General features: G+C 39.6%; 1 protein-coding gene and 1 long non-coding RNA gene across 2 annotated transcripts; one reads left to right on the top strand and one right to left on the bottom strand.

Annotated features, from left to right (window-relative positions):
- Positions 1-5,916: 5,916 nt before the first annotated feature.
- On the bottom strand, positions 5,917-14,841 carry LOC118768550 (zinc finger protein 3-like). Its single transcript, XM_036515316.1, has 3 exons — positions 14,716-14,841; positions 13,210-13,903; positions 5,917-6,094 (listed from the first exon to the last, which is right to left on the bottom strand). Exons 2-3 carry the CDS (start codon positions 13,562-13,564, stop codon positions 5,982-5,984), a joined length of 468 nt encoding a protein of 155 aa, XP_036371209.1. The 5' UTR covers positions 13,565-13,903; positions 14,716-14,841; the 3' UTR covers positions 5,917-5,981.
- A 6,814-nt stretch (positions 14,842-21,655) lies between these two features.
- LOC118768569 lies at positions 21,656-25,608 on the top strand. Its single transcript, XR_005004379.1, has 2 exons — positions 21,656-21,789; positions 25,232-25,608. It is a non-coding gene; the product is annotated as an uncharacterized LOC118768569 (long non-coding RNA).
- The last annotated feature ends 25 nt before the right edge of the window (positions 25,609-25,633 follow it).

Raw genomic sequence — 25,633 nt, 5'->3', positions numbered from 1 at the left:
ATATATACATATATATATATATATATATATATATATATATATATATACGTATATAGTAGAGAATGAGACATCTTTCATCTGTCTCCCCACCACACCTCCATCTAGGGGGGCAAAGGGAGATCAGAAAAAAAAATTAGAACCTCACACCACCATCGGGGGGGGGGGATGCGCATGCGCGAATCGCGCAACTCACCTCGTAGGATCTTGAGTATCGAGTACTTGCGTCTGGCGCGCGCGCGCGAATTCGCGTGTGCGTTACCGGGACCACTACACTTGACAAGTACCGTATATGTATATATATATATATATATATATATATAATAATAAATATTAGGGAATAAATCCAAATTTACAGGGGGAAAAAAATCAGATTTAGGATTAAATCCAATTTTATAGTAAAATATTATAAAATATTATTAGAGACAAAACCACTATTTTGCAAAACAAACAAGGAAAGACTTAATCAATACATAAAATTTTAATAAATAGTCAAAAAAACCGCCACTACAATCGTTTCTTGTCTTGATCGACAATCTACAGGTGGACTTCCAATTTACAAGTCAGTTACAAATTATGAAGTTTTAAAATTTTATGTATTGATTAAGTCTTTCCTTGTTTGTTTTGCAAAATAGTGGTTTTGTCTCTAATAATATTTATATATATATATATATATATATGTATGTGTGTGTGTTTGTGTTTGTCCCCTAGCATTGCTTGATAACCGATGCTGGTGTTTATGTCCCCGTTACTTGGCGCTTCGGCAAAAGAGACCCATAGAATAAGTACTGGGCTTCCAAAAGTATAAGTCCCGGGGTCGAGTTGCTCGATTAAAAAGTAAAAGAGTAAAGAGTACACACACACACACACGGTGAGAACAATCAAAATCAAAGGAAATGAAATCAGATATCAGAAGCAGAACCAAAATCGAGGTCGATCAACATCAGTGGAAGTTGCAGCAGTGGTTAAGCGAACCATCCGATCGTGGTCGTTGCCGGCCCCGCCCCGGTGGCACGTAAAAGCACCATCCGTTCGTGTCCGCTGCCAGCCCCGACTGGCCCCGGGCCGGTGGCACGTAAAAAGCACCCGCTACACTCATTGGAGACAAGATCGGGATTCGTAGGGGGTGGGAAAAACACATGGGGAAACGATGGAGCGTGTAGGAGGTTGCCGCCATAGCTAGAAATAGCAGCCAAATGTCGCACGCATCAAAGGACATCTAAAACACCAAAGTATTGAAAGATTAAACGATTTCGTTGTTTAATACTTACGGAAATGTCTTTATAAAGGATGGTGTTGTTGTTAGAAGTGCTTCAGGTGGTTGAGAAATGTATTATAAATGTGTTTGGGAGTGAATTGAGAGAAATTCTGGCATCAGAGATTTCAGGAATGAGGCGGATTTCAGAGATTTCAGGAATGAGGCGGATATATGTTTAGTGCGCATGCGTATGAAATATTCATTTCACCTTTTGTCACAAGGCCAGCAATTTCGGTGAGGAGAGGGGGGGTGCCTAAGTCGATTACACGAACCTCAGTGGATGGAAGCACTCCGTCGGTTACGATGACGAGGGTTCCGGTTGATCCGAATCAACGGAACAGCCTGCTCGTGAAATTAGCGTGTAAGTGGCTGAATACTCCACAGACACGTGCACCCTTAACGTAGTTCTCGGGGATATTCAGCGTGACACAGAGAGTGACAAGGCCGGCCCCTTGAAATACAGGTACAACAGAAACAGGAAGTAAGAGTGAGAGAAAGTGTGGTGAAAGAGTACAGCAGGGATCACCACCATCCGCTGCCGGAGCCTCGTGGAGCTTTTAGGTGTTTTCGCTCAATAAATACTCACAACGCCCGATCTGTGAATCGAAACCGCAATCCTATGACCGCGAGTCCGCTGCCCTAACCACTGGGCCATTGCGCCTCCACTAACGAACCTTAGTAGTCAACTGGTAATTTATTTTATTGACCCGCCAAAAAAGGCGAAAGGCAAAACTGACCCCGAAACGGTAAAAGGCACAGTCGACTTCCCCGTAGTTTCGGCATACGTAGAAAAGGTGCACCCTGCCTACTGGATCGATTCAATCTGACGTGTGATTTAGATAGGGGGATACTTTGGCTGCTATTTTTAGCGTGTCGAGCGGCCAGGTAGAGGCTCTTTCATTGGTTTGATTGCGTGATGAGATTTTTGACACCTATACGTACGTATATATATATATCATCGGCAGAAGTTTGAGAGTGAGTCAAAAGCTGAGAGTTTCATGTATGGCACTCATGAGACACGAATTTGGCCATTGTCACTCTGTAACTTCTACCTATCATTAACGTGTGTGTTATATATATTATCTATCTATATAATATATATCATCATCATCACCATCATCGTTTAACGTCCGTTTTAAGTGCTAGCATGGGTGGAAGGTTCGACCGGGGTCTGGTAAGCCACGGAGCTTAGTCTGATTGGCAGTGTTTCTACAGCTGGATGCCCTTCCTAACGCCAACCACTCCGTGAGTGTAGTGGGTGATTTTTACGTGCCACCACAGGAGCCAGGGAAGGCTGGCAAACAGCCACGATCGGTTGGTGCTTTTAAGTGTCACGACAGACGCCAGTCAGGCGACGCTGACAAAAATAAAATTCTAATCATTCTGGATTATGCATTAACTGGTGTGTCGGTATGTCCCTGGAGTTACCATAAATAAACAAATGACAAGAAGATCTAGGACTGTTATTTATTACAACCCCTTATAAAAATACATGGCAAATGTCTTACATATTGTGAAGTAACAGGTTTGGCAAGTTTTAACAAACTCTATCTGGAACAGTGGGAGTTGTATCACAGTTGAAATTCTGTAGCATCTTCATGGTTTGGTTCTGTGTTGGGGCAGCATCGGTTGTTGTGATCTCCGTTTGCTGTAGAGGAAGTACAAGTTTACCAGGCCAGAGAGAAAGAGAGAGAGATGAGGAATGAAGACAGAAACAGGTGTGCCGCCACAAAGGATATACATGGTTACCCAGCCTGAGGGAAATGCAGGAGAAGGAGATAGAGGGTGGGAGACAACACGATGGAGATACTGGCAAAATGATGGGCGTATTCACTAGGGAGGGGATCAGAACATAAATGGGGATGGTTGAGTAAGGGAAGAAAGAGATATAGATGGTGGCAAGGGCCAGGACATACCCTTAAGGTTCAAACGTCATAATAAGGGGACAAGATACTGTAAATGTGGCGAGCTGGCAGGAACGTTAGGCTCTGAGTTCAAATTCCGCTGAGGTCGACATCCTTTCGGGGTCAATTAAATAAGTACCAGTTACGCACTGGAGTCGATGTAATCGACTTAATCCCTTTGTCTGTCCTTGTTTGTCTCCTCTCTGTGTTTAATCCCTGTGGGTAGTAAAGGAATAGGACACTGCAAAGGAAGCATGATTAGAGTGTAGGGGTGTGAGTTTTTTTAACGACTCTATCTGGAACAGTGGGAGTTGTATCACAGTTGAAATTCTGTAGCATTGGTTATGAGTTTTGCTTGCGAGTTAACTGTGGCTGGTTCATCTTGATGTACCTGTGTGTGGTTATGCATTCACTGGTCTAGTCTGTCTGCCTGGAGTTACCGAATACAAAGAATGACAAGAAGAACCACGTAAATTCAATGCGATTTATTTATTACAACCCTTTATAAAAATACATGGCAAATGTCTTACATATTGTGAAGTAACAGGTTTGGCAAGTTTTAACAAACTCTATCTGGAACGGTGGAAGTTGTATCACAGTGAAATTCTGTAGCATCTTCCTGGTTTGGTTCTGTGTGCTGGGCAGCATCAGTTGTCCTGATCTCATCTCCATCTCTCCTTCTTTCTCTCTGCACAAAAACGGTAAGGACTATTCCTTATATAATGAGTGGTGGTCCGGAAGAGAAACTAGTATCTTCAGTGCTTGCAATTTCACTTGCTTTATGTACCTTCTCATTTGTAATAATTTAACACTTTCGTTACTGTATTTATTTTGAGATGCTCTGTTTCTTTCAATTACTTTAAATATAACAAAGATTTAGTAAAATAACTTAGTTACCATTGAGCTAGTGTTAGGAGCATATATTGTGACTAAGATTTGGTGGAAGATTTGAATTCAAAACTTCTGAAAACAAGACATTTGTACTCAGAGCCAGAGCCGGTTAGTAACGAAAGGGTTAAAGATTAATAGCCAGGAAGACAATATGCTTCCTATAAATATAAATGTTGGGTTTCTTTCAGTTTCCCTCTAAAAAAACCACTCACAAGGGTTTGTTCGGCTTAATGTTCTAGTAGAATAGACTTGCATAAGGTGCCATGTAGTGGGACTGATCCCAGAAGCATGCAGTTGGTTCATACCTATTTCTTACTAAGCACAAGGGGCTAAAACAGAGAGGACAAACAAGGAAAGACAAACGAATTGTCGATTATATCGTCCCCAGTGCGTAACTGGTACATATTTAATCGACCCCGAAAACACGAAAGCCAAACTCGACCTCAGCCGAATTTGAACTCAGAACGTTAGCGGCAGATGAATTACCGCAAAGCGTTTCGCCCGGCATGCTAACGGTTCTGCCAGCTGGCCGCCTTGCATAGGAAGCAAGGTTCATACCACACGGCCACACCCTGGTTTTTTTAACAGATTCTTAAAATTCATGCAGGACAAAATTTAAAATATGCAAAAAAGTTGCTTTTAATAAAAAAAAAATATCCCACAGGTGAGATACCTGAGATGTGGTGAAATAAACTCTGGAGTTAGGAGGCTGTTATCACACACAGCTCTATCTCCTCTCCTGGGTGATTACATTTATAGTTAGAGAGTGTGTCCCTTATTCTTTGTTTTGGCATAGAAGGAACTCCACAATTACAACAATTCCCTGATGAATAGTTTGGTTAATGCCATGGAGAAAGCCCACAACACTACCACAATTTTAGAAGCTCAAAATGCTTATTGTTCTTATGAATTGTCACATTGATAGTCATACATCTATATGAATAGATACACATTTAGTTAACACCAGAAGTACCGAGCGGTCATTTTTCACCAATTCTGCTTATTACTTTTAATTTCTACAACTGTATATTGAATGTGCAATCATGAGCATCATATCAAGTATATGTGCATAGATATATATTTTTCACATGTAAATAAATGCTAAAAGAATGTATTTTCAAATCCTTTATTCAATGCATTTGCTGATATTTTAAATAAATTGTATTAATGTGATTTTCAATGACAGTCAAAAATGGCCCCCTATGGTCCTTGTAGGAAGTAAGAAATTGTTGTACTTGTAGGGTTAGCTCTTTAGCATTTAAAGTGGCCATACCTGGTCCAAATTTTCTATCTATCTTACGGTCTATAAACTAGAGTTGGCCTCTTGCACCTACCCTACAATGTCATTCTAAATACAAACAATCATATAGTAAAAACTTGAAAGCTGTGAGATAATGTAAGACAAGTTGAAAATAATGTGAAAAATAAACATCACATTCGACAGAATAACCTGCATGGTAAAGGGTTCAGTCACCACTCACAGAGAAAAGGTTTCTCATGTATGAATACGCTTGTGAGAAGTTAAGGCACTACTATGAGAGAATGATTTGCCACAGCTATCACAGGGATATGGCTTCTCTCCTGTATGAATACGCTGTGTTTAGTCAAAGAAGGATTTACAGAAAATGATAGACCACAGATATCACAGTGATATGGCTTCTCTCCTGTATGAATACGCTTGTGATTAGTCAAAGAAGGACTTACAGAAAATGATAGACCACAGATATCACAGTGGTATGGCTTCTCACCTGTATGAATACGTTTATGAGTAGTTAAAACGCTACTCCGAGAGAATGATTTGCCACAGATATCACAGTGGTATGGTATTCTCACCTGTATGAATACGTTTATGATAAGTTAAAAGCGGTGTTGCGAGGGAATAATTTACCACATATATTACAAGAATTGGTTTCTCTCCTGTATGAATACGTTTATGATAAGTTAAAGCCGGTGTTGCGAGGGAATGATTTACCACATATATTACAAGAATATGGTTTCTCTCCTGTATGTGTACGTTTGTGAGAAGTGAGAGAACTACTATGAGCGAATGATTTACCACATATATTACAAGAATATGGTTTCTCACCTGTATGTGTACGTTTGTGAGAAGTTAAAGTGGTGCTGAGAGGGATGATTTACCACATATATACAAGAATATGGGTTCTCTCCTGTATGTGTACGTTTGTGAGAAGGAGAGAACTACTTCGAGAGTATGATTTACCACATATATTACAAGAATATGGTTTCTCTCCTGTATGAATACGCTTGTGACTACTTAAAGCAGCTGGTCGGAGAAGGATTTAGCACAGACATCACAGTGATATGGCTTCTCTCCAGTATGAATACGTTTGTGTTTAGTCAAGTTATAACTTTGAGAGAATGTGTTACCACAAATATCACAGCCAAATCGCTTTCCCCTGTATGAACAATCGTGTGTGAATTTAAAGCACTAAGGTTAGAGAATGATGTACCACAGAATCACAGTGAAAGGGCTTCTCTCCTGTATGAATACGTTGTGTACAAGCAATTTGGAACTTTCACCGAATGATTTACCACAGACATCCACAGTGGTATGGCTTCTCTCCTGTATGAATGCGTTTGTGATTCACTTAGGGTACTTCTATGAGAGAAAGATTTTTACAGACATCACAGTGATACGGCTTCTCTCCTGTATGGAAACGTTTGTGATTAGTTAATGTGTCATTTCGGAGAATGATTTACCACAGATATCACAAGAATATGGTGTCTCTCCTGTATGAATAAGCTTGTGAAGAGTCAGATTACTACTTACAGAGAAAGACTTGTTACAGATGTTGCAGCAATATGGCTTCTCACCCGTATGAAACGTTTGTGAGAAGTTAAACTTCTTTTGCTGAGAGCGACTTGCCACAGATATTACAGGAATATGGTGTGTCTCAACTGAATGAATAGATTTGTGCGTATCCAAGACACCCTTTTGAGAGAATGATTTACTACAGATGTTACACTGATATGGCTTCTCTCCTGTATGAATACGCTTGGAGAAATGAAAACACTTCGGTCAGAGAATGATTTACCACAGATGACACAGTGAAATGGCTTTCCCCTGTATGAATACGTTTATGAGTAGTTAGGGTATTCAAGTGACAGAAAAGATTGTTACAGATGTTGCAGTGATAGGCTCCCCTGTATGAATACGTTTATGAGAAGTTAGCTGACTCTACTGACAGAAAAAGATTGTTGCAGATGTCACAGTGATGGGTTTCTCTCCTGTATGAACACGTCTGTGAGCAGTCAAAGAACTGCTGTTAGAAAATGATTTACTGCAGATATTACAAGAATATGGTTGTCTCTCCTGTGTGAATACGTTATGATCAGTTAAAGTATTACGGTGAGAGAATGATTTACCACAGATTTCACAGTGAAATGGCTCTCTCCTGTATGAACACGTTGGTGTGAAATCAACTCCTTTTTCAGAGAATGAGTACCACAAACATCACAGTTGAAATGGCTTCTTCCTGTATGAATACGTTGTGTCTAGTCAAGCCATCTTTTCGAGAGAATGATTTACCACAGATGTCACAGTGAAATGCCTTTTCACCTTATGAATACGTTTGTGCTTATTCAAGTTACCCTTTTCAGAGAAGGACTTTTTACAGACATCAAGTTCGTGTGACAATATACGTCTCTTCTTCACTTTGTCTTCTAGAAAAGTCAAATCCTTTGCTTCCTCACTATTTTCCATTTTATTTCTTTGAAAATCACGATAGATATATTTTTTCCTTCTCCTTGCTTCTACACTGTTTTGTTTACAAATATTTCAACTGCTGTATTTCTGTCCAGTGTTACTTTTGTCTGAATACTCTCTAGTAAACTTATCCAAGTTTAATTTCCACACAGACACATCTTGTAGACACTCCAGCCAGTGAAGTCCAGAAAGTTTGCTAAGAACACATTTCAAAGTGGAATTCTATAACACATTTTCAGAAACAATCTTATATATCTGTTCTGTACAATATTTTGGTCTTTAAAAGCTGATAAATAATGAGAATGTGTCTTCAGTTATGCCAATGTCATCTGATATTCTGAAACAATAAAGAAACAACAGTGTAAGATAGAGAGGCTACTGAAAAAAATACAGATTCAACATTTCCATAGAGGTAAATTCTAGAAATAAGCATTTACCTGAACAACAGAATTTTAAATTTATTAAAATTTACATTTAAAAATCTTATGTGAAGCTAAAATATTTCTAAACTCCAGCTACACATTCACATTTAAAAATAAATACACACACACCACACACACATATATATATATATATATACTCAACTAATAAGGGTGAAAAAATTGGGTACTAATTTAATTGTCCCATCTTTTAACGTATATATATATATATATATATATATATATATATATATATATATATATATATATGTGTATATATATATATATATATATATATATGTATATATAGAGGCTGCCTAACACAGCTCCTGCAACACTATGACTGGGTGTTGAAACAGCTACTAAATGGCTCAAATGTGGATGTAATATATCTCGACTTTGCAAAAGCCTTTGATAAGGTCGACCATGGTATGATCTGTCACAGGTGGAGAACTTGGAGAGTGGCTGCACAACTTCCTAAAAGACAGAGAACAGGCAGTTCTGAGCAAGGAAACGCAAGTAACAAGCGGTGTCCCACAGGGCACTGTCTTGGGGCCACTGATGTTCGTAGTGGCCCTTTCAGACATGCCTTCAGTTGCTACGATGACCACCCTTGCTAGCTATGCAGATGACACAAAAGTCTCCCACGCAATACAAAACCCTGAAAATATTGCGCATCTCCAACAGGAGTTGGATTCAATATACAGGTAGGCTGAGGACAACAACATGCAATTTAATGCAGGTAAGTTCCAGGCCCTGTGCTACCGGCACACAAAGGTAAACGACGTGCAGACTGGATACACTGGCCCAGGAAGAATTGCAATCCCTGAGTCAAAATCAGTGCGTGACCTGGGCATTGACATGAGCAATGATGCATCTTTCCAAATGCATATTGCTAATCTGGTGATGAAATGCAGACGGCTAGCTGGATGGATTCTCCGAACTTTCAGAACAAGAGAGAAGGAGACACTGATGGTCCTATGGAAAACATTCGTCCTCAGCCGCTTGGACTACTGCTCCCAACTGTGGTCACCACACAATATAAAACTAACAGCAGAACTTGAAGCAATTCAGAGAAGCTACACAAAGAAAATCGTCTCAATGCAAAATATCAGCTACTGGGAAAGACTGAAGGTATTAAACCTCTTCTCCCTAGAGCGGAGGCGGAGAGATATGCGGTGATATACATCTGGAAAATCCTGGAGGGTCTTGTCCCAAACTTTGGCATTCAAAGTTACCCCAACCGCAGAACGGGGCGCCACTGCATGGTGCCAAAGATTCCAACATCACCATCAAAATACAGGTCTAGATACTGCAACAGCTTGGGTTTCAGAGGACCACAGCTCTTTAACATCCTCCCTAAATGCCTGAGAGACTTACATGGTGTGGATGTGGGTTTCTTTAAAACTAAACTGGATCTCTTCTTGTCGGGAGTCCCAGATGAACCTACCTCACGACAGGAGATGCGGACGCGGGCAGCAGCATCGAACTCCCTTGTTGATCAAGTGCCACATATCAGAAGTAGATTCACAAATTAGTGTAGTTCATTCAGCGGTGGTGCCCCAGCATGGCTGCGGCCTTCAGGCTAATACATTTTTAAGGATTTAAGGATTTATATATATATATATTATATATATATATATATATATATATGCCAATGTCCTGCGCTGTGAGGATGAAAGACTTGAGGCATTTCGTGTTGCAAGACAGTGTGTGAGAGAGAATCGTGACGTGGTAGGAGAGAAATGTGTTCGCAAGGATGACGGTTCACTTGCGCTAAATGAGGATGCCAAGAGAGAGGCTTGGAGACGCCACTATGAAAGGTTGCTGAATGAGGAAAATGAATGGGATAAAGAGAGTCTGCTGAATGTCGACCCAACAGAGGGACCAGCAATCCGAGTTAACAGTTCCTTAGTAGTTAAGGCAATTACAAGCATGAAAACAGGGAAAGCCCCAGGCCCATCAGGAATTACTGCAGGGATGCTCAAAATATCTGGTAGTGTCGGCTATAGCATAGTCACCCGTATAGTTAACCAGGTGATACACGAAGGAGTCATACCCAATGACTGGTGTAGCAGCATAATAGTCAACTGCTACAAAGGTAAAGGTGACACCCTAGATACAAATAACTACAGGGGCATCAAGCTGCTGGATCAGGTAATGAAGGTTACGGAGAGGGTTATAGCCCAATTAATTAGAGAGAGAGTTAGCTTAGATGATATGCAGTTTGGGTTCGTGCCAGGGAAAAGTACTACTGATGCTATATTCCTGGTAAGACAGCTGCAGGAGAAATACCTAGCCAAAGATAAGCCCTTGTACCTGGCTTTTGTTGACTTGGAGAAAGCCTTTGACAGGGTCCCCCGATCCCTTATCTGGTGGTCAATGAGGAAACTAGGGATAGATGAATGGTTAGTGAGAGCTGTGCAAGCCATGTACAGAGACGCTGCTAGTAAGGTGAGGGTTGGCAACGAGTACAGTGAAGAATTCCGAGTAGAGGTTGGGGTCCACCAAGGTTCAGTCCTCAGTCCCCACCTATTTATCATAGTCCTCCAGGCAATAACGGAGGAATTCAAGACAGGATCCCCCTGGGAGCTCCTCTATGCTGATGACCTTGCTCTAATTGCTGAGTCACTATCAGAACTGGAGGAGAAGTTTCAGGTGTGGAAACAAGGATTAGAATTGAAGGGCCTTAGAATCAACCTAGCCAAAACCAAAGTCCTAATAAGTAAGAAGGTGAACCAATCACAAACGACTTCAGGTAGATGGCCCTGCTCGATCTGTAAAAAAGGTGTAGGTAGAAACTCTATAAGGTGCACCAAGTGTAAGCTATGGACACATAAGAGGTGCAGCAATGTCAAAGGAAGGCTAACTAGGAAAATAGTTTTTGTCTGTGGCAGATGCTCAGGAGCAATAAACACTGGAAATGTGCAGAGACCAACTTCTACCACGTTCCAAGGAGACAAACTAGAAGTAGTTGATAGCTTCTGCTACCTAGGAGACCAAGTCAGTAGCGGGGGTGGGTGTGTGCTGAAAGTGTAACTGCTAGAGTAAGAATAGCCTGGGCAAAGTTTAGAGAGCTCTTACCCCTGCTGGTGACAAAAGGCCTCTCGCTAAGAGTAAAAGGCAGACTGTATGATGCATGTGTACGTACAGCCATGCTACATGGTAGTGAAACATGGGCCGTGACTGCTGAGGATATGCGTAAGCTCACAAGAAATGAAGCCAATATGCTCCGATGGATGTGTAATGTCAGTGTTCATAATCGTCAGAGTATAAGTACCCTGAGAGAAAAGTTGAACCTAAGAAGTGTCAGTTGTGGTGTGCAAGAGAGACGGCTGCGCTGAAATGGTCATGTGACGAGAATGGCTGAAGATAGTTGTGTGCAAAAGTGCTACACCCTAGCAGTTGAGGGAACCTGTGGAAGAGGTAGACCCAGGAAAACCTGGGACAAGGTGGTGAAGCACGACCTTCGAACTTTAGGTCTCACCAAGGAAATGACTAGAGATCAAGACCTATGGAAGTATGCTGTGCGTGAGAAGACCCGGCAAGACTAGTCAGGCCATAACCCGTGGCCCCTACCTGGGACGTAGTCAGTCCACCTGTGCATACCTTCCTTCTTGTGACACTTGTTAAGACCTGTTGAGGCAAGTGAAAATCAAACCAAATCAAAATAGATGAACATCAATGGAATTTGTATCTTTGTGGTACCAGTGCCGGTGGCACACAAGGAAACCATCCGAACGTGGCCGTAGCCAGTACCGCATAACACCATCCGTTGTGGCCGTTCGCCAGCCTCATCTGGCACCTGTGTCGGTGGCACATAAAAAACACCATCCGAGTGTGGCCGTCTGCCAGCCTCGTCTGGCACCTGTGTCGGTGACACATAAAAAACACCATCCGAGCATGGCCATTCGCCAGCCTCGTCTGGCACCTGTGTCGGAGGCACATAAAATCACCCACTACACTCTCGGAGTGGTTGGCGTTAGGAAGGGCATCCAGCTGTAGAAACACTGCCAGATCTGACTGGCCTGGTGCAGCCTTCGGGCTACCCAGACCCCAGTTGAACCGTCCAACCCATGCTAGCATGGAAAGCGGACGTTAAATGATGATGATGATGATGATGATGATATATATATATATATATATATACTAGCAGAAATACCTGGTATTGCCCACTTACGGAAAATAACAAATTTTCAATATACCTTTTAGATCACTAACCTAAGATAGATTACAGAGGTGTTACTTCCCCGTAGCTAAGGTACCAACTTTATGCATTAATAACCTAGTGTTTCCCAGGTTGTTGAAACTAATGAAATTTAAGTATGCCTTTTAAATCTTTCAGTAAAATGGAACATGGATTATGTAGTTCTCGACAATTAGCTGAAGTACAAACTATTAATGTCAATAATATATTTTATCTGATGTTCTCACTGTTAAAAACCAGGTAGTTCTTTGGCTTCTCTCCTGTATGAATACGTTTGAGTACAAGCAATTCGTAACTTGTACAGAATGATTTACCACAGATATCACAGTGGTATGGCTTCTCTCCTGTATGGAAACGTTTATGAGTAGCTAAGTTGCCAAGTTGAAAGAATGATTTACCACAGATTTCACAGTGAAATGGCTTCTCTCCTGTATGAATGCGTTTGTGATTAGTTAGGGTACTTCTTTGAGAGAAAGATTTATTACAGACATCACAGTGATACGGTTTCTCTCCTGTATGGAAACGTTTGTGATTAGTTAATGTGTCATTTCGGGAGAATGATTTACCACAGATATCACAAGAATAAGGTGTCTCTCCTCTATGAATACGCTTGTGAATAGTCAGATTACTACTTACAGAGAAAGACTTGTTACAGATGTTGCAGCGATATGGCTTCTCACCCGTATGAATACGTTTGTGAGAAGTTAAACTTCTTTTGCTTGAGAGCGATTTGCCACAGATATTACAAGAATATGGTGTCTCAACTGAATGAATATGTTTGTGCCTATCCAAGCCACCCTTTTGGGAGAATGATTTACTACAGATGTTACACTGATATGGCTTCTCTCCTGTATGAATACGCTTGTGAGAAATGAAAACACTTCGGTCAGAGAATGATTTACCACAGATGACACAGTGAAATGGCTTCTCTCCTGTATGAATACATTTGTGTATAGTCAATCTGCCATTTGCAGAGAATGATCTACCACAGATGTCACAGTGAAATGCCTTCTCTCCTGTATGAATACGTTTGTGCTTATTCAAGTTACCCTTTTCAGAGAAGGCCTTTTTACAGACATCAAGTTCGTGTGACAATATACGTCTCTTCTTCACTTTGTCTTCTAGAAAAGTCAAATCCTTTGCTTTCTCACTCTTCTCCATATTTTTTCTTTCAAAATTACAATAGATATATTTTTTCCTTCTCTTTGCTTCTACACTGTTTTGTTTACAAATATTTCAACTGCTGTATTTCTGTCCAGTGTTACTTTCGTCTGAATACTCTCTAGTAAACTTATCCAATTTTATTTTCCTCACAGACTCATCTTGTAGACACTCCAGCCAGTGAAGTCCAGAAAGTTTGCTAAGAACACATTTCAAGTGGAATTCTACGACACATTTTCAGAAACAATCTTATACATCTGCTCTGTACAATATTTTGGTCTTTAAAAGCTGATAAATAATGAGAATGTATCTTCAGTTATGCCAATGTGATCTGATATTCTAAAATAATAAAGAAACAACAGTGTAAGATATAGAGGCTACTTATATCCGTAACTGCAGACGTAGATTTCTGGATAACAAAAAAAAAAAGGGAAAAAAAAACCGATGGGGCTATGGTAATGATCCCTCTATAATTGTATAGGGAAAAAAAGCAGAGAAAAGAATATTGAATGAAAATTTCTTGAAAATAAAAAGGACCTGCCACCTGACCATGTCTCGGACTTCAAGTTCAACAACTGTGGTCGCCAATTTTCAGTCCTAAACACAATGTAGCAATGATCAAAATGTAACGATATCAAACACGGTAGATGGAAAAGTAAGAATAAAGTGGAAATTACTCATTTTGCCCCGCTTACTAATTTCGCTTCCATCCTCCTATCAAGAAACAAGCATTCGATAAATTATAATAAAGCATTGGATTCTCAGCATTTCTGTGGTTGGAGTTTATTTGGGAATATTTCTCAAACTAAAATACAACGAACGAACGTGGAAATGATGGAGCGTGTAGGAAGAAATGAGGAATTACTCATTTTGCCCCGCTTACTAAGTATGTCCCTTACCTTATATTAAGAAACAAGGGTTCGATGAATTATGATAAAGCATTGGATTCTCAGCATTTCTGTGGTTGGAGTTTATTTTAAGAACATTTCTCCACCTAAAACACACAACAAACAAACTTAAAGAAGAAACGATGGAGCGTGTAGGAGGTTCCCGCCATAGCTAGAAATAGCAACCAAATGTGGAACAGATCAAAGGACATCTGAGACACCAAATTATTAAAAGATTAAATGTTTTCATTGTTTAATACTTACGGAAATGTCTTTATAAAGGATGGTGTTGTTGTTAGAAGTGCGTCAGGCGGTAGAGAAATGTATTATAAATGTGTTTGGGAGTGAATTGAGAGACGTTGATGAATGGAGGTGGAAGTACGTTTAGTGCGCATGCGTATGAGAGATTGCTTTCACATTTCGTCACAAAGAACCGCGAAAAAGGTGAAAGGCTGAGTCGACTTGGCCAGAGAATATGGGAGAATACCATTAAAAATCAATGTTTTCAAAATTTCTATTTCCCTACCTCGGCACCGCAAGTTCTTAAATTTTAGCGGGCCTTTTCACTTTGACCGGCAGATTTTTAAAATAATTTCTTTGTAACTAAACACTTTTAAACTTCGTATACTGGTAGAATGTGTTATAAAACATCTTTGGGTCTTTTCGGTTTGAACGGCAGTTTTTAACAATTTCTAGGTAACTAAAAATTTTTAAACTTCGTATACCGGTAGAATGTGTTTATAAAACATTTTTTTGCTCTTGGCTTTCTTGAGAAATTCTGTAGTTTGTAAGCTTAATTAGTTGCTTAATTTTTTGCATTTCGGCAATTTCAACCAATCAATGACGACTATTGAGGTGAATACAATTTCTGCCGTAGTTTGTCAAAAACTTCCTGCACAGATACACACATTACATATTATATATTCGTTTAAGAAACAGATTGGGGATCTTTTCGGTTTGACCGGCAGATTTTTAAAATAATTTCTTTGTAACTAAACACTTTTAAACTTCGTATACTGGTAGAAAGTGTTTATAAAACATTTTTTTGCTCTTGGCTTTCTTGAGAAATTCTGTAGTTTGTAAGCTTAATTAGTTGCTTAATTTTTTGCATTTCGGCAATTTCAACCAATCAATGACGACTATTGAGGTGAATACAATTTCTGCCGTAGTTTGTCAAAAACTTCCTGCACAGATACACACATTACATATTATATATTCGTTTAAGAAACAGATTGGGGATCTTTTCGGTTTGACCGGCAGATTTTTAAAATAATTTCTTTGTAAACTAAACACTTTTAAACTTCGTATACTGGTAGAAAGTGTTTATAAAACATTTTTTTCTTGGCTTTCTTGAGAAAAACTCTGTAGTTTGTAAGCCTAATTAGTTGCTTAATTTCTTGCATTTCGGCAATTTCAACCAATCAATGACGTCTATTGAGGTGAATACAATTTCTGCCGTAGTTTGTCAAAAACTTCCTGCACAGATACACACATTACATATTATATATTCGTTTAAGAAACAGATTGGGGATCTTTTCGGTTTGACCGGCAGATTTTTAAAATAATTTCTTTGTAAACTAAACACTTTTAAACTTCGTATACTGGTAGAAAGTGTTTATAAAACATTTTTTTCTTGGCTTTCTTGAGAAAAACTCTGTAGTTTGTAAGCCTAATTAGTTGCTTAATTTCTTGCATTTCGGCAATTTCAACCAATCAATGACGTCTATTGAGGTGAATACAATTTCTGCCGTAGTTTGTCAACAACTTCCTGCACAGATACACACATTATACATATTATATATTCGTTTAAGAATCAGAATGGGGATCTTTTCGGTTTGAACGGCAGTCTTTTAAAATAATTTTTTTGTAACTAAACACTTTTAAACTTTGTATACTGGTAGAAAGTGTTACATAAAACATCTTTTTCTCTTGGCTTCCTTGAGAAAATTCTGTAGTTTGTAAGCTATTTGTTGTTTAATTGTTTGCATTTCGGCAATTTCAACCAATCAATGACGTCTATTGAGGTGAATACAATTTCTGCCGTAGTTTGTCAAAAACTTCCTGCACAGATACACACATTACATATTATATATTCGTTTAAGAATCAGAATGGGGATCTTTTCGGTTTGGACGGCAGTTTTTTAACATAATTTCTAGGTAATTAAAAAATTTTAAACTTCGTATACTGGTAGAAAGTGTTACATAAAACAGCTTTTCCTCTTGGCTTTATTGAGAAAATTCTGTAGTTTGTAAGCTATTTGTTGCTTAATTTCTTGCATTTCGGCAATTTCAACCAATCAATGACGTCTATTGAGGTGAATAAAATTTCTGCCGTAAACATTTTTTGGCGGTGTCATATCAATGTGTATTGAAATTATATTCACCTCAATAGAGGTATGCAAGGCAACTGTCTGAATGCCATGGAAGGTGGGGTGACTACTCCATAATAGGGTTCCCTCACAGGAACCCAATAAAGATAATCGATACACTGAGTGTCTTCACCCCAACCCTACGATACATGCAAGTAAGCAAACCAATAGATCTGGCTTCAAAGAAAATACTCTTTTACTTGTTTCAGTCATTTGACTGCGGCCATGCTGTAGCACCGCCTTTAATCGAGCAACTCGACCCCGGGACTTATTCTTTGTAAGCCCAGTACTTATTCTATCGGTCTCTTTTTTGCCGAACCGCTAAGTAACGGGGACATAAACACACCGGAATCGGTTGTCAAGCAATGCTAGGGGACAAACACACACACACACACACACATATATACATATATATATATATATATATATATATATATATATATATATATATATATATATATATATATATATATATACATATATACGACGGGCTTCTTTCAGTTTCCGTCTACCAAATCCACTCACAAGGCTTTGTTCGGCCCTAGACTATAGTAGAAAACACTTGCCCAAGGTGCCACGCAGTGGGACTGAACCCGGAACCATGTGGTTGGTAAGCAAGCTACTTACCATAGAGCCACTCCTGCGCCTATATGTATGTGTCATATACATATATACGACGGGCTTCTTTCAGTTTCCGTCTACCAAATCCACTCACAAGGCTTTGGTCGGCCCGAGGCTATAGTAGAAGACACTTGCCCAAGGTGCCGCGCAGTGGGACTGAACCCGGAACCATGTGGTTGGTAGACAAGCTACTTACCACACAGACACTCCTGTTATTTTCCACCCACAAAAATAAAGAAATAATTTTTTTTTACATAATCCTTTCTACTAAAGGCTTCTTCTTCTTCTCACCCTTTTCAAGCCTAGCCAGACTCATGGGCCCTGTTTCCCGGTTTTTGTGGCGTATGTGTTCCCCCCAGCTGGACGGGACGCCAGTCCATCGTAGCGTTACTCATGAAACAGGAAGAAAGAGTGTGAGGAAGTTGGGGCGAAAGAGCACAACAGGGGGTCGCCCCCCCCCCCCGGCCGGAGCCTTGTGAAGATTTATGTGTCTTCGCTCAATAAACACACACAACGCCCCCGGTCTGGGAATCGAAACCGCGATCCTTCGACCGCGAGTCCGCTGCCCTAACCACTGGGCCATTGCGCCTCCACTTCAACTAAAGGCGCAAGGCCTGAAATTTAGGGGGAAGGGCTTAGTCAATTACACCCCTTCCTCCAGTATTTCACTGGTACTTAATTTATCGATCCCGAAAGGATGAAAGGCAAAGTCGACGTCGGTGACGAGTCTCTTTCACAATGCTAAGCATTAAATTTTACTCCCCATATAAATTCTACAATATAAGTACAGCACCGACTTTTCGGATCCTGGTGGTCCGAAACCTCTTATAATCCGCACTAATTTATCAGCATCAACTTCAAATTTCAGCAGCCGTATCTATGGTAACAGCTGAGTTGCATGAACACACCGTCGAGTCAAAACCAAAGATTGCCATCAACACCATACGAACGTATTTAGAAAGACTTTCTCTCCCGTCCCATTTCATCCCAATTTTATTTATTTAAAAAAAGTTTTTTGGCAAAAAACCCCCGTTTTTGGATACAGAGGTTCCAGAAAATTGCCAAAAATCAGCATTATGAAATTTTGCCCCCTTTTACCCCCCAATTTCGTCATTTCTGACTTTGTTCCCTAACCCTAACCCTAACCGTAACTCTAAAACCCTAAAAGCCTAACCCTAACCTTAAAACCCCAACCGTAACCCTAAAACCCTAACCCTAACCCTAAAACCATAACCCCAACCCTAACCCTAACCGTAACTATAAAATTTTTGTAATTTTTTTTTCAGAATCATTTATAAAAAATAATTACTAAAAAAGGTTAAAAATGAAGAAATTAGGGGTGAGAGAGGGGTAATTTCAAAATCCCGATTTTTGCCATCTTTTTTTTTTTTTTCAGATTCATGCACTCCGTCGTCGAATTAAAAAAAAAAAGCGGGATTTGGGGATGGGGGTATAAAAGGAAGTCCTGCCATACCAATTTCTTTACTACCCACAAGGGGCTAAACATAGAGGGGACAAACAAGGACAGACATAGGTATTAAGTCGATTACATCGAACCCAGTGTGTAACTGGTACTTAATTCATCGACCTCGAAAGGATGAAAGGCAAAGTCGACCTCGGCGGAATTTGAACTCAGAATGTAGCGGCAGGCGAAATACCTATTTCTTTATTACCCACAAGCGGCTAAACACAGAGGGGACAAACAAGGACAGACATAGGTATTAAGTCGATTACATCGACCCCAGTGCGTAACTGGTACTTTATTTATCGACCCCGAAAGGATAAGAGGCAAAGTCGACCTCGGCGGAATTTGAACTCAGAACGTAACGACAGACGAAATACCTATTTCTTTATTGCCCACAAGCGGCTAAACACAGAAGGGACAAACAAGGACAGACATAGGTATTAAGTCGATTACATCGACCCCAGTGCGTAACTGGTACTTTATTTATCGACCCCGAAAGGATAAGAGGCAAAGTCGACCTCGGCGGAATTTGAACTCAGAACGTAACGACAGACGAAATACCTATTTCTTTATAACCCACAAGCGGCTAAACACAGAGGGGACAAACAAGGACAGACATAGGTATTAAGTCGATTACATCGACCCCAGTGCGTAACTGGTACTTTATTTATCGACCCCGAAAGGATGAGAGGCAAAGTCGACCTCGGCGGAATTTGAACTCAGAACGTAACGACAGACGAAATACCTATTTCTTTATTGCCCACAAGGGGCTAAACACAGAGGGGACAAACAAGGACAGACATAGGTATTAAGTTGATTACATCGACCCCAGTGCTTAACTGGTACTTAATTTATCGACCCCGAAAGGATGAAGGCAAAGTCGACGTCGGTGACGAGTCTCTTTCACAATGCTAAGCATTAAATTTTACTCCCCATATAAATTCTACAATATAAGTACAGCACCGACTTTTCGGATCCTGGTGGTCCGAAACCTCTTATAATCCGCACTAATTTATCAGCATCAACTTCAAATTTCAGCAGCCGTATCTATGGTAACAGCTGAGTTGCATGAACACACCGTCGAGTCAAAACCAAAGATTGCCATCAACACCATACGAACGTATTTAGAAAGACTTTCTCTCCCGTCCCATTTCATCCCAATTTTATTTATTTAAAAAAAGTTTTTTGGCAAAAAACCCCCGTTTTTGGATACAGAGGTTCCAGAAAATTGCCAAAAATCAGCATTATGAAATTTTGCCCCCTTTTACCCCCCAATTTCGTCATTTCTGACTTTGTTCCCTAACCCTAACCCTAACCGTAACTCTAAAACCCTAAAAGCCTAACCCTAACCTTAAAACCCCAACCGTAACCCTAAAACCCTAACCCTAACCCTAAAACCATAACCCCAACCCTAACCCTAACCGTAACTATAAAATTTTTGTAATTTTTTTTTCAGAATCATTTATAAAAAATAATTACTAAAAAAGGTTAAAAATGAAGAAATTAGGGGTGAGAGAGGGGTAATTTCAAAATCCCGATTTTTGCCATCTTTTTTTTTTTTTTCAGATTCATGCACTCCGTCGTCGAATTAAAAAAAAAAAGCGGGATTTGGGGATGGGGGTATAAAAGGAAGTCCTGCCATACCAATTTCTTTACTACCCACAAGGGGCTAAACATAGAGGGGACAAACAAGGACAGACATAGGTATTAAGTCGATTACATCGAACCCAGTGTGTAACTGGTACTTAATTCATCGACCTCGAAAGGATGAAAGGCAAAGTCGACCTCGGCGGAATTTGAACTCAGAATGTAGCGGCAGGCGAAATACCTATTTCTTTATTACCCACAAGCGGCTAAACACAGAGGGGACAAACAAGGACAGACATAGGTATTAAGTCGATTACATCGACCCCAGTGCGTAACTGGTACTTTATTTATCGACCCCGAAAGGATAAGAGGCAAAGTCGACCTCGGCGGAATTTGAACTCAGAACGTAACGACAGACGAAATACCTATTTCTTTATTGCCCACAAGCGGCTAAACACAGAGGGGACAAACAAGGACAGACATAGGTATTAAGTCGATTACATCGACCCCAGTGCGTAACTGGTACTTTATTTATCGACCCCGAAAGGATAAGAGGCAAAGTCGACCTCGGCGGAATTTGAACTCAGAACGTAACGACAGACGAAATACCTATTTCTTTATAACCCACAAGCGGCTAAAAACAGAGGGGACAAACAAGGACAGACATAGGTATTAAGTCGATTACATCGACCCCAGTGCGTAACTGGTACTTTATTTATCGACCCCGAAAGGATGAGAGGCAAAGTCGACCTCGGCGGAATTTGAACTCAGAACGTAACGACAGACGAAATACCTATTTCTTTATTGCCCACAAGGGGCTAAACACAGAGGGGACAAACAAGGACAGACATAGGTATTAAGTTGATTACATCGACCCCAGTGCTTAACTGGTACTTAATTTATCGACCCCGAAAGGATGAAAGGCAAAGTCGACCTCGGCGGAATTTGAACTCAGAACGTAGCAGCAGACGAAATACCGCTAAGCATTTCGCCCGGCGTGCTAACGCTTCTGCCAATTCACCGCCCATACCAGTTAACTACCAGGGTCCAGGTAATCGACATACGTACCACCCCGCCCCCGAAATTGCTAGCCCCGTGTCAAAATTTAAAACAAGGATTTAATACGAGACACATGCGCACTAAACGTATTTCCGCCTCCATTCATTACGTTACGACAAGCATTAGATGTCTGATGCCAGAATTTCTCTCAATTCACTCCCAAACACATTTATAATACATTTCTCAACCACCTGACGCACATCTAACAACAACACCATCCTTTATAAAGACATTTCCGTAAGTATTAAACAACGAAAACATTTAATCTTTCAATACTTTGTGAATTAGATTTTGTTCCACATTTGGCTGCTATTTCTAGCTATGGCGGGAACCTCCTACACGCTCCATCGTTTCTTCTTTAAGTTTGTTTGTTGTGTGTTTTAGGTGGAGAAATGTTCTTAAAATAAGCTCCAACCACAGAAATGGGTACTATTAGCGAACAGTGGTCCCTGTTGTCGCATCCGAGCTAGCTAGTCGTGACTAGTCGATCCTACAACGACTACCTAGCAAAGTGAATAAAACACAAAATATATAATTTTTTGGCAATCTTTCGTCTCTAGTAGACCTTTCCGTCGATTTCCGTAAAAACCTTTTATTATTTTACATATGGGCTTGCGGGAACTTTTGAAGTAATGAGAGCGAAAGAGACTAAGAGAAAGCGATTGTATGACGAGGGAAGTTCTTTTGAAGTTACCGTGCATGGCAAGCAATGATGTACATGTGTGTGTGTGTGTGTTTGATGGGGTGTGGGAGACAGACAGTATGTTTTGTAAGTGAAGTGCTTCTGTTAGTGTGTGTGAAGAGACAGAGAGAGTAATGTGTGAAAGAGAGAGATAACTGAAATTTTTTACTCGGTGTATGTGTATATGTATGTATATTACTTCAAAAGTTCCCGCAAGCCCATATGTAAAAAAAAAAAAAATTTTTTACGGAAATCGACGGAAAGGTCTACTAGAGACGAAAGATCGCCAATTTTTTTTTACACAAAGTAAATAAATTTTGTTAAACAAAGTAAATAACGCAAAATCACAAAGGATCGACTAGTCATGACTAGCTGGCGCGTGTGCGCGCACCGGGACCACTGTTCGCTAATAGTACCCAGAAATGTTAAGACACCAATGCTTTATTATAATTTGTCGATATAGGGAAGTGGACGTAATTAGTAAGCGGGGCAAAATGAGTAATTCCTCATTTCCTCCTACACGCTCCATCGTTTCCACGTTCGTTTGTTGTGTTTTAGTTGGAGAAATATTCCCAAATAAACTCCAACCAAAGAAATGTTGAGAAACCAATGTTTTATTATAATTTATCGAATGTTGGTTTCTTGATAGCAGGTAGGTGTCAAAATAGGTAAGTGGGGCAAAATGAGTAATTTCTCCTTATTTTATTCCTTACCTGTTTGGAAACGTTATATTGCGAGTACTGCTAATTTATATTTTACGACTGAAAATTGGTCGTCGCAGTTGTTAAAGATGCAGTCCGCAACAGTCAGTTGGCAGGTCTTTTTTTTTATTTTCCAGAGATTTTTGCCTCATCTTTCAACCCGATTCTAATTGAGGTTTGCTAATTAAAATATCTGAATGATGTTCAGTGTTTAACAATCAATATTCGTTTCTCTGTTGAATTGTTGGATTCCAAGTCAATTTTTTTTACCCCAGACAATTATGGAAAATAATGTTTAAGGTGGGGCAAAATCAGTAATGTCTAATTTCCATATTTTCTTATTAACCTCAAGGTGTTAAAAAGAAGAAATTATTAAAGTTCTCTGTAACAAGTTAATTAAACTTAATCACCGACATTTATCACGAAGAGATCATTAAGAAGCTATTGATAATATTTTATACTCTTTTACGTGTTTCAGTCATTTGACTGCGGCCATGCTAGAGCACCGCCTTTAGTCGAGCAAATCGACCCCGGGGACTTATTCTTTGTAAGCCCAGTACTTATTCTATCGGTCTCTTTTGCCGACCCGCTAAGTGACGGGGACGTAAACACACCAGCATCGGTTGTCAAGCAATGCTAGGGGGACAAACACAGACACACAAACACACCCACGCATATATATATACATATATACGACAGGCTTCTTTCAGTTTCCGTTTACCAAATCCACTCACAAGGCTTTGGTCGGCCCGGGGCTATAGCAGAAGACATTTGCCCAAGATGCCACGCAGTGGGACTGAACCCGGAACCATGTGGTTGGTAAGCAAGCCACTTACCACACAGCCACTCCTGCGCTTATGTTGATTTTTTTTTTTTTTTAGTCGATCTTCATTAATTTCTCATCATTTGCAATTATTTTCTGTTCTTTTTTTCATTTGAAGTATGGCATTCTTTCGATATTACTCGACAAAATCAAAACATTTTACTTCGGGTATTTCCGTGGGTTGTGGAGTATAGATTTTAAACTTGAAGAAAAAAAGCCTTGCATATTCGTTCTTTACCTGTTTCGTGTGTGTGTGTATGTAAAATCCGCAAATTTCCAAGCAGAAAACAGAATCAAACTGGGCGATGTTTCGGTTGTCGTAGCACACGTTTCCGTCGATTTCCGTAAAAAATGTAAACACTGAATCGGCCATACATACATACATACATACATACATACACACACACACACACACACACCGAGTAAAAAATTTCAGTTATCTCTTTCTTTCACACATTACTCTGTCTCTTCACACACACTAACAGAAGCACTTCACTTACACAACATACTGTCTGTCTCCCACACCCCATCAAACACACACACACACACACACACACACACACATGTACATCAATGCTTCCCCTGGAAGATAACTTCAAAGAGAAACTTCCTCGTCATAAAATCGCTTCCTCTTCGTCTCTTTCGCTCTCATTACTTATGTAAAAAAATAAAAGTTTTTTACGGAAATCGACGGAAACTTGTGCTACGACAACCGAAACATCGCCTCGAACTGTCATTTACTTCCACGGAAATACCCGAAGTTTTGATTTTGTCGAGTTATATCGAAAGAATGCCTGAACGGCAATCAACTATATACTTAACTTTTTCATTTCGAATTTTTATGAAGTCTAAGGATAGATATTGATGAGTTTCACTCTTTTGTTTTCAAATGTAATTCTGGATAAACGAAGAGATAAATTTACCTTTTCTTCTCTTACTCAGTTTGTCTCAGCCAAATTTGGGATCTTTTCCTTTTGAACGGCACATGTCAACACAATTTCTAGTTAACTTAAACACTTTTAAACTTCGTATACTGGTAGAATGTATCAAAATAAAACATTTTTTTTCTCTTGGCTTTCTTGAGAAAATTGTAATTCGTTTGTTTAACGTAGTTTAATTTTTCGAATTTTTAACCCTTTTGATACCAACCTGGCTGAAACCACCTCTGGCTCTGAGTACAAATGTCTTGTTTCCATGAGTTTTGAAAGAAAATCTTCCACCAAATCTTAGTCACAATTTATGTTCTTAACACTTGCTTTATGATAACTAAGTCATTTTACTAAATTCTTTGTTATACTTAAAATAATTGACAGAAACACAGAGCATCTCAAAGCAAATACAGTAACAGAAGGGTTAAGGTGGTGCTCCAGTATTGTATATATTTATTTCTAGAGTTTATCTCTGTGGAAATGTTGAATCTGTATTTTTTTAAGTAGCCTTAAAACTTACACTGTTGTTTCTTTATTGTTTCAGAATATCAGATGACATTGGCATAACTGAAGATACATTCTCATTATTTATCATCTTTTAAAGACCAAAATGGAAATATTGTACAGAACAGATATATAAGATTGTTTCTATAAATCTGTGGTGGAATTCCTCTGATATATTTACTCCGAAATGTGTTATTAGCAAACCTTCTGGACATCACTGACTGGAGTGTCTGCAAGATGAGTCTTTATGTAAATTAAACTTGGATAAATTTACTAAAGAGCTTTGGGACAAAGGTAACACTGGACAGAAATACAGCAGTCGAAATATTTGGAAACAAAAGACTATAGAAGCAAGCAAGAAGAAAAAAATATATATATATATATATATATATTGTGATTTTCCATGAAAAATAATGGGAAAAAGTGAGAAACTAAAGAATTT

This window comes from Octopus sinensis, linkage group LG30 (assembly GCF_006345805.1).
Source record: "Octopus sinensis linkage group LG30, ASM634580v1, whole genome shotgun sequence".
Taxonomy (NCBI): domain Eukaryota; kingdom Metazoa; phylum Mollusca; class Cephalopoda; order Octopoda; family Octopodidae; genus Octopus; species Octopus sinensis.
This window is presented reverse-complemented; position numbering and strand designations above follow the sequence as displayed.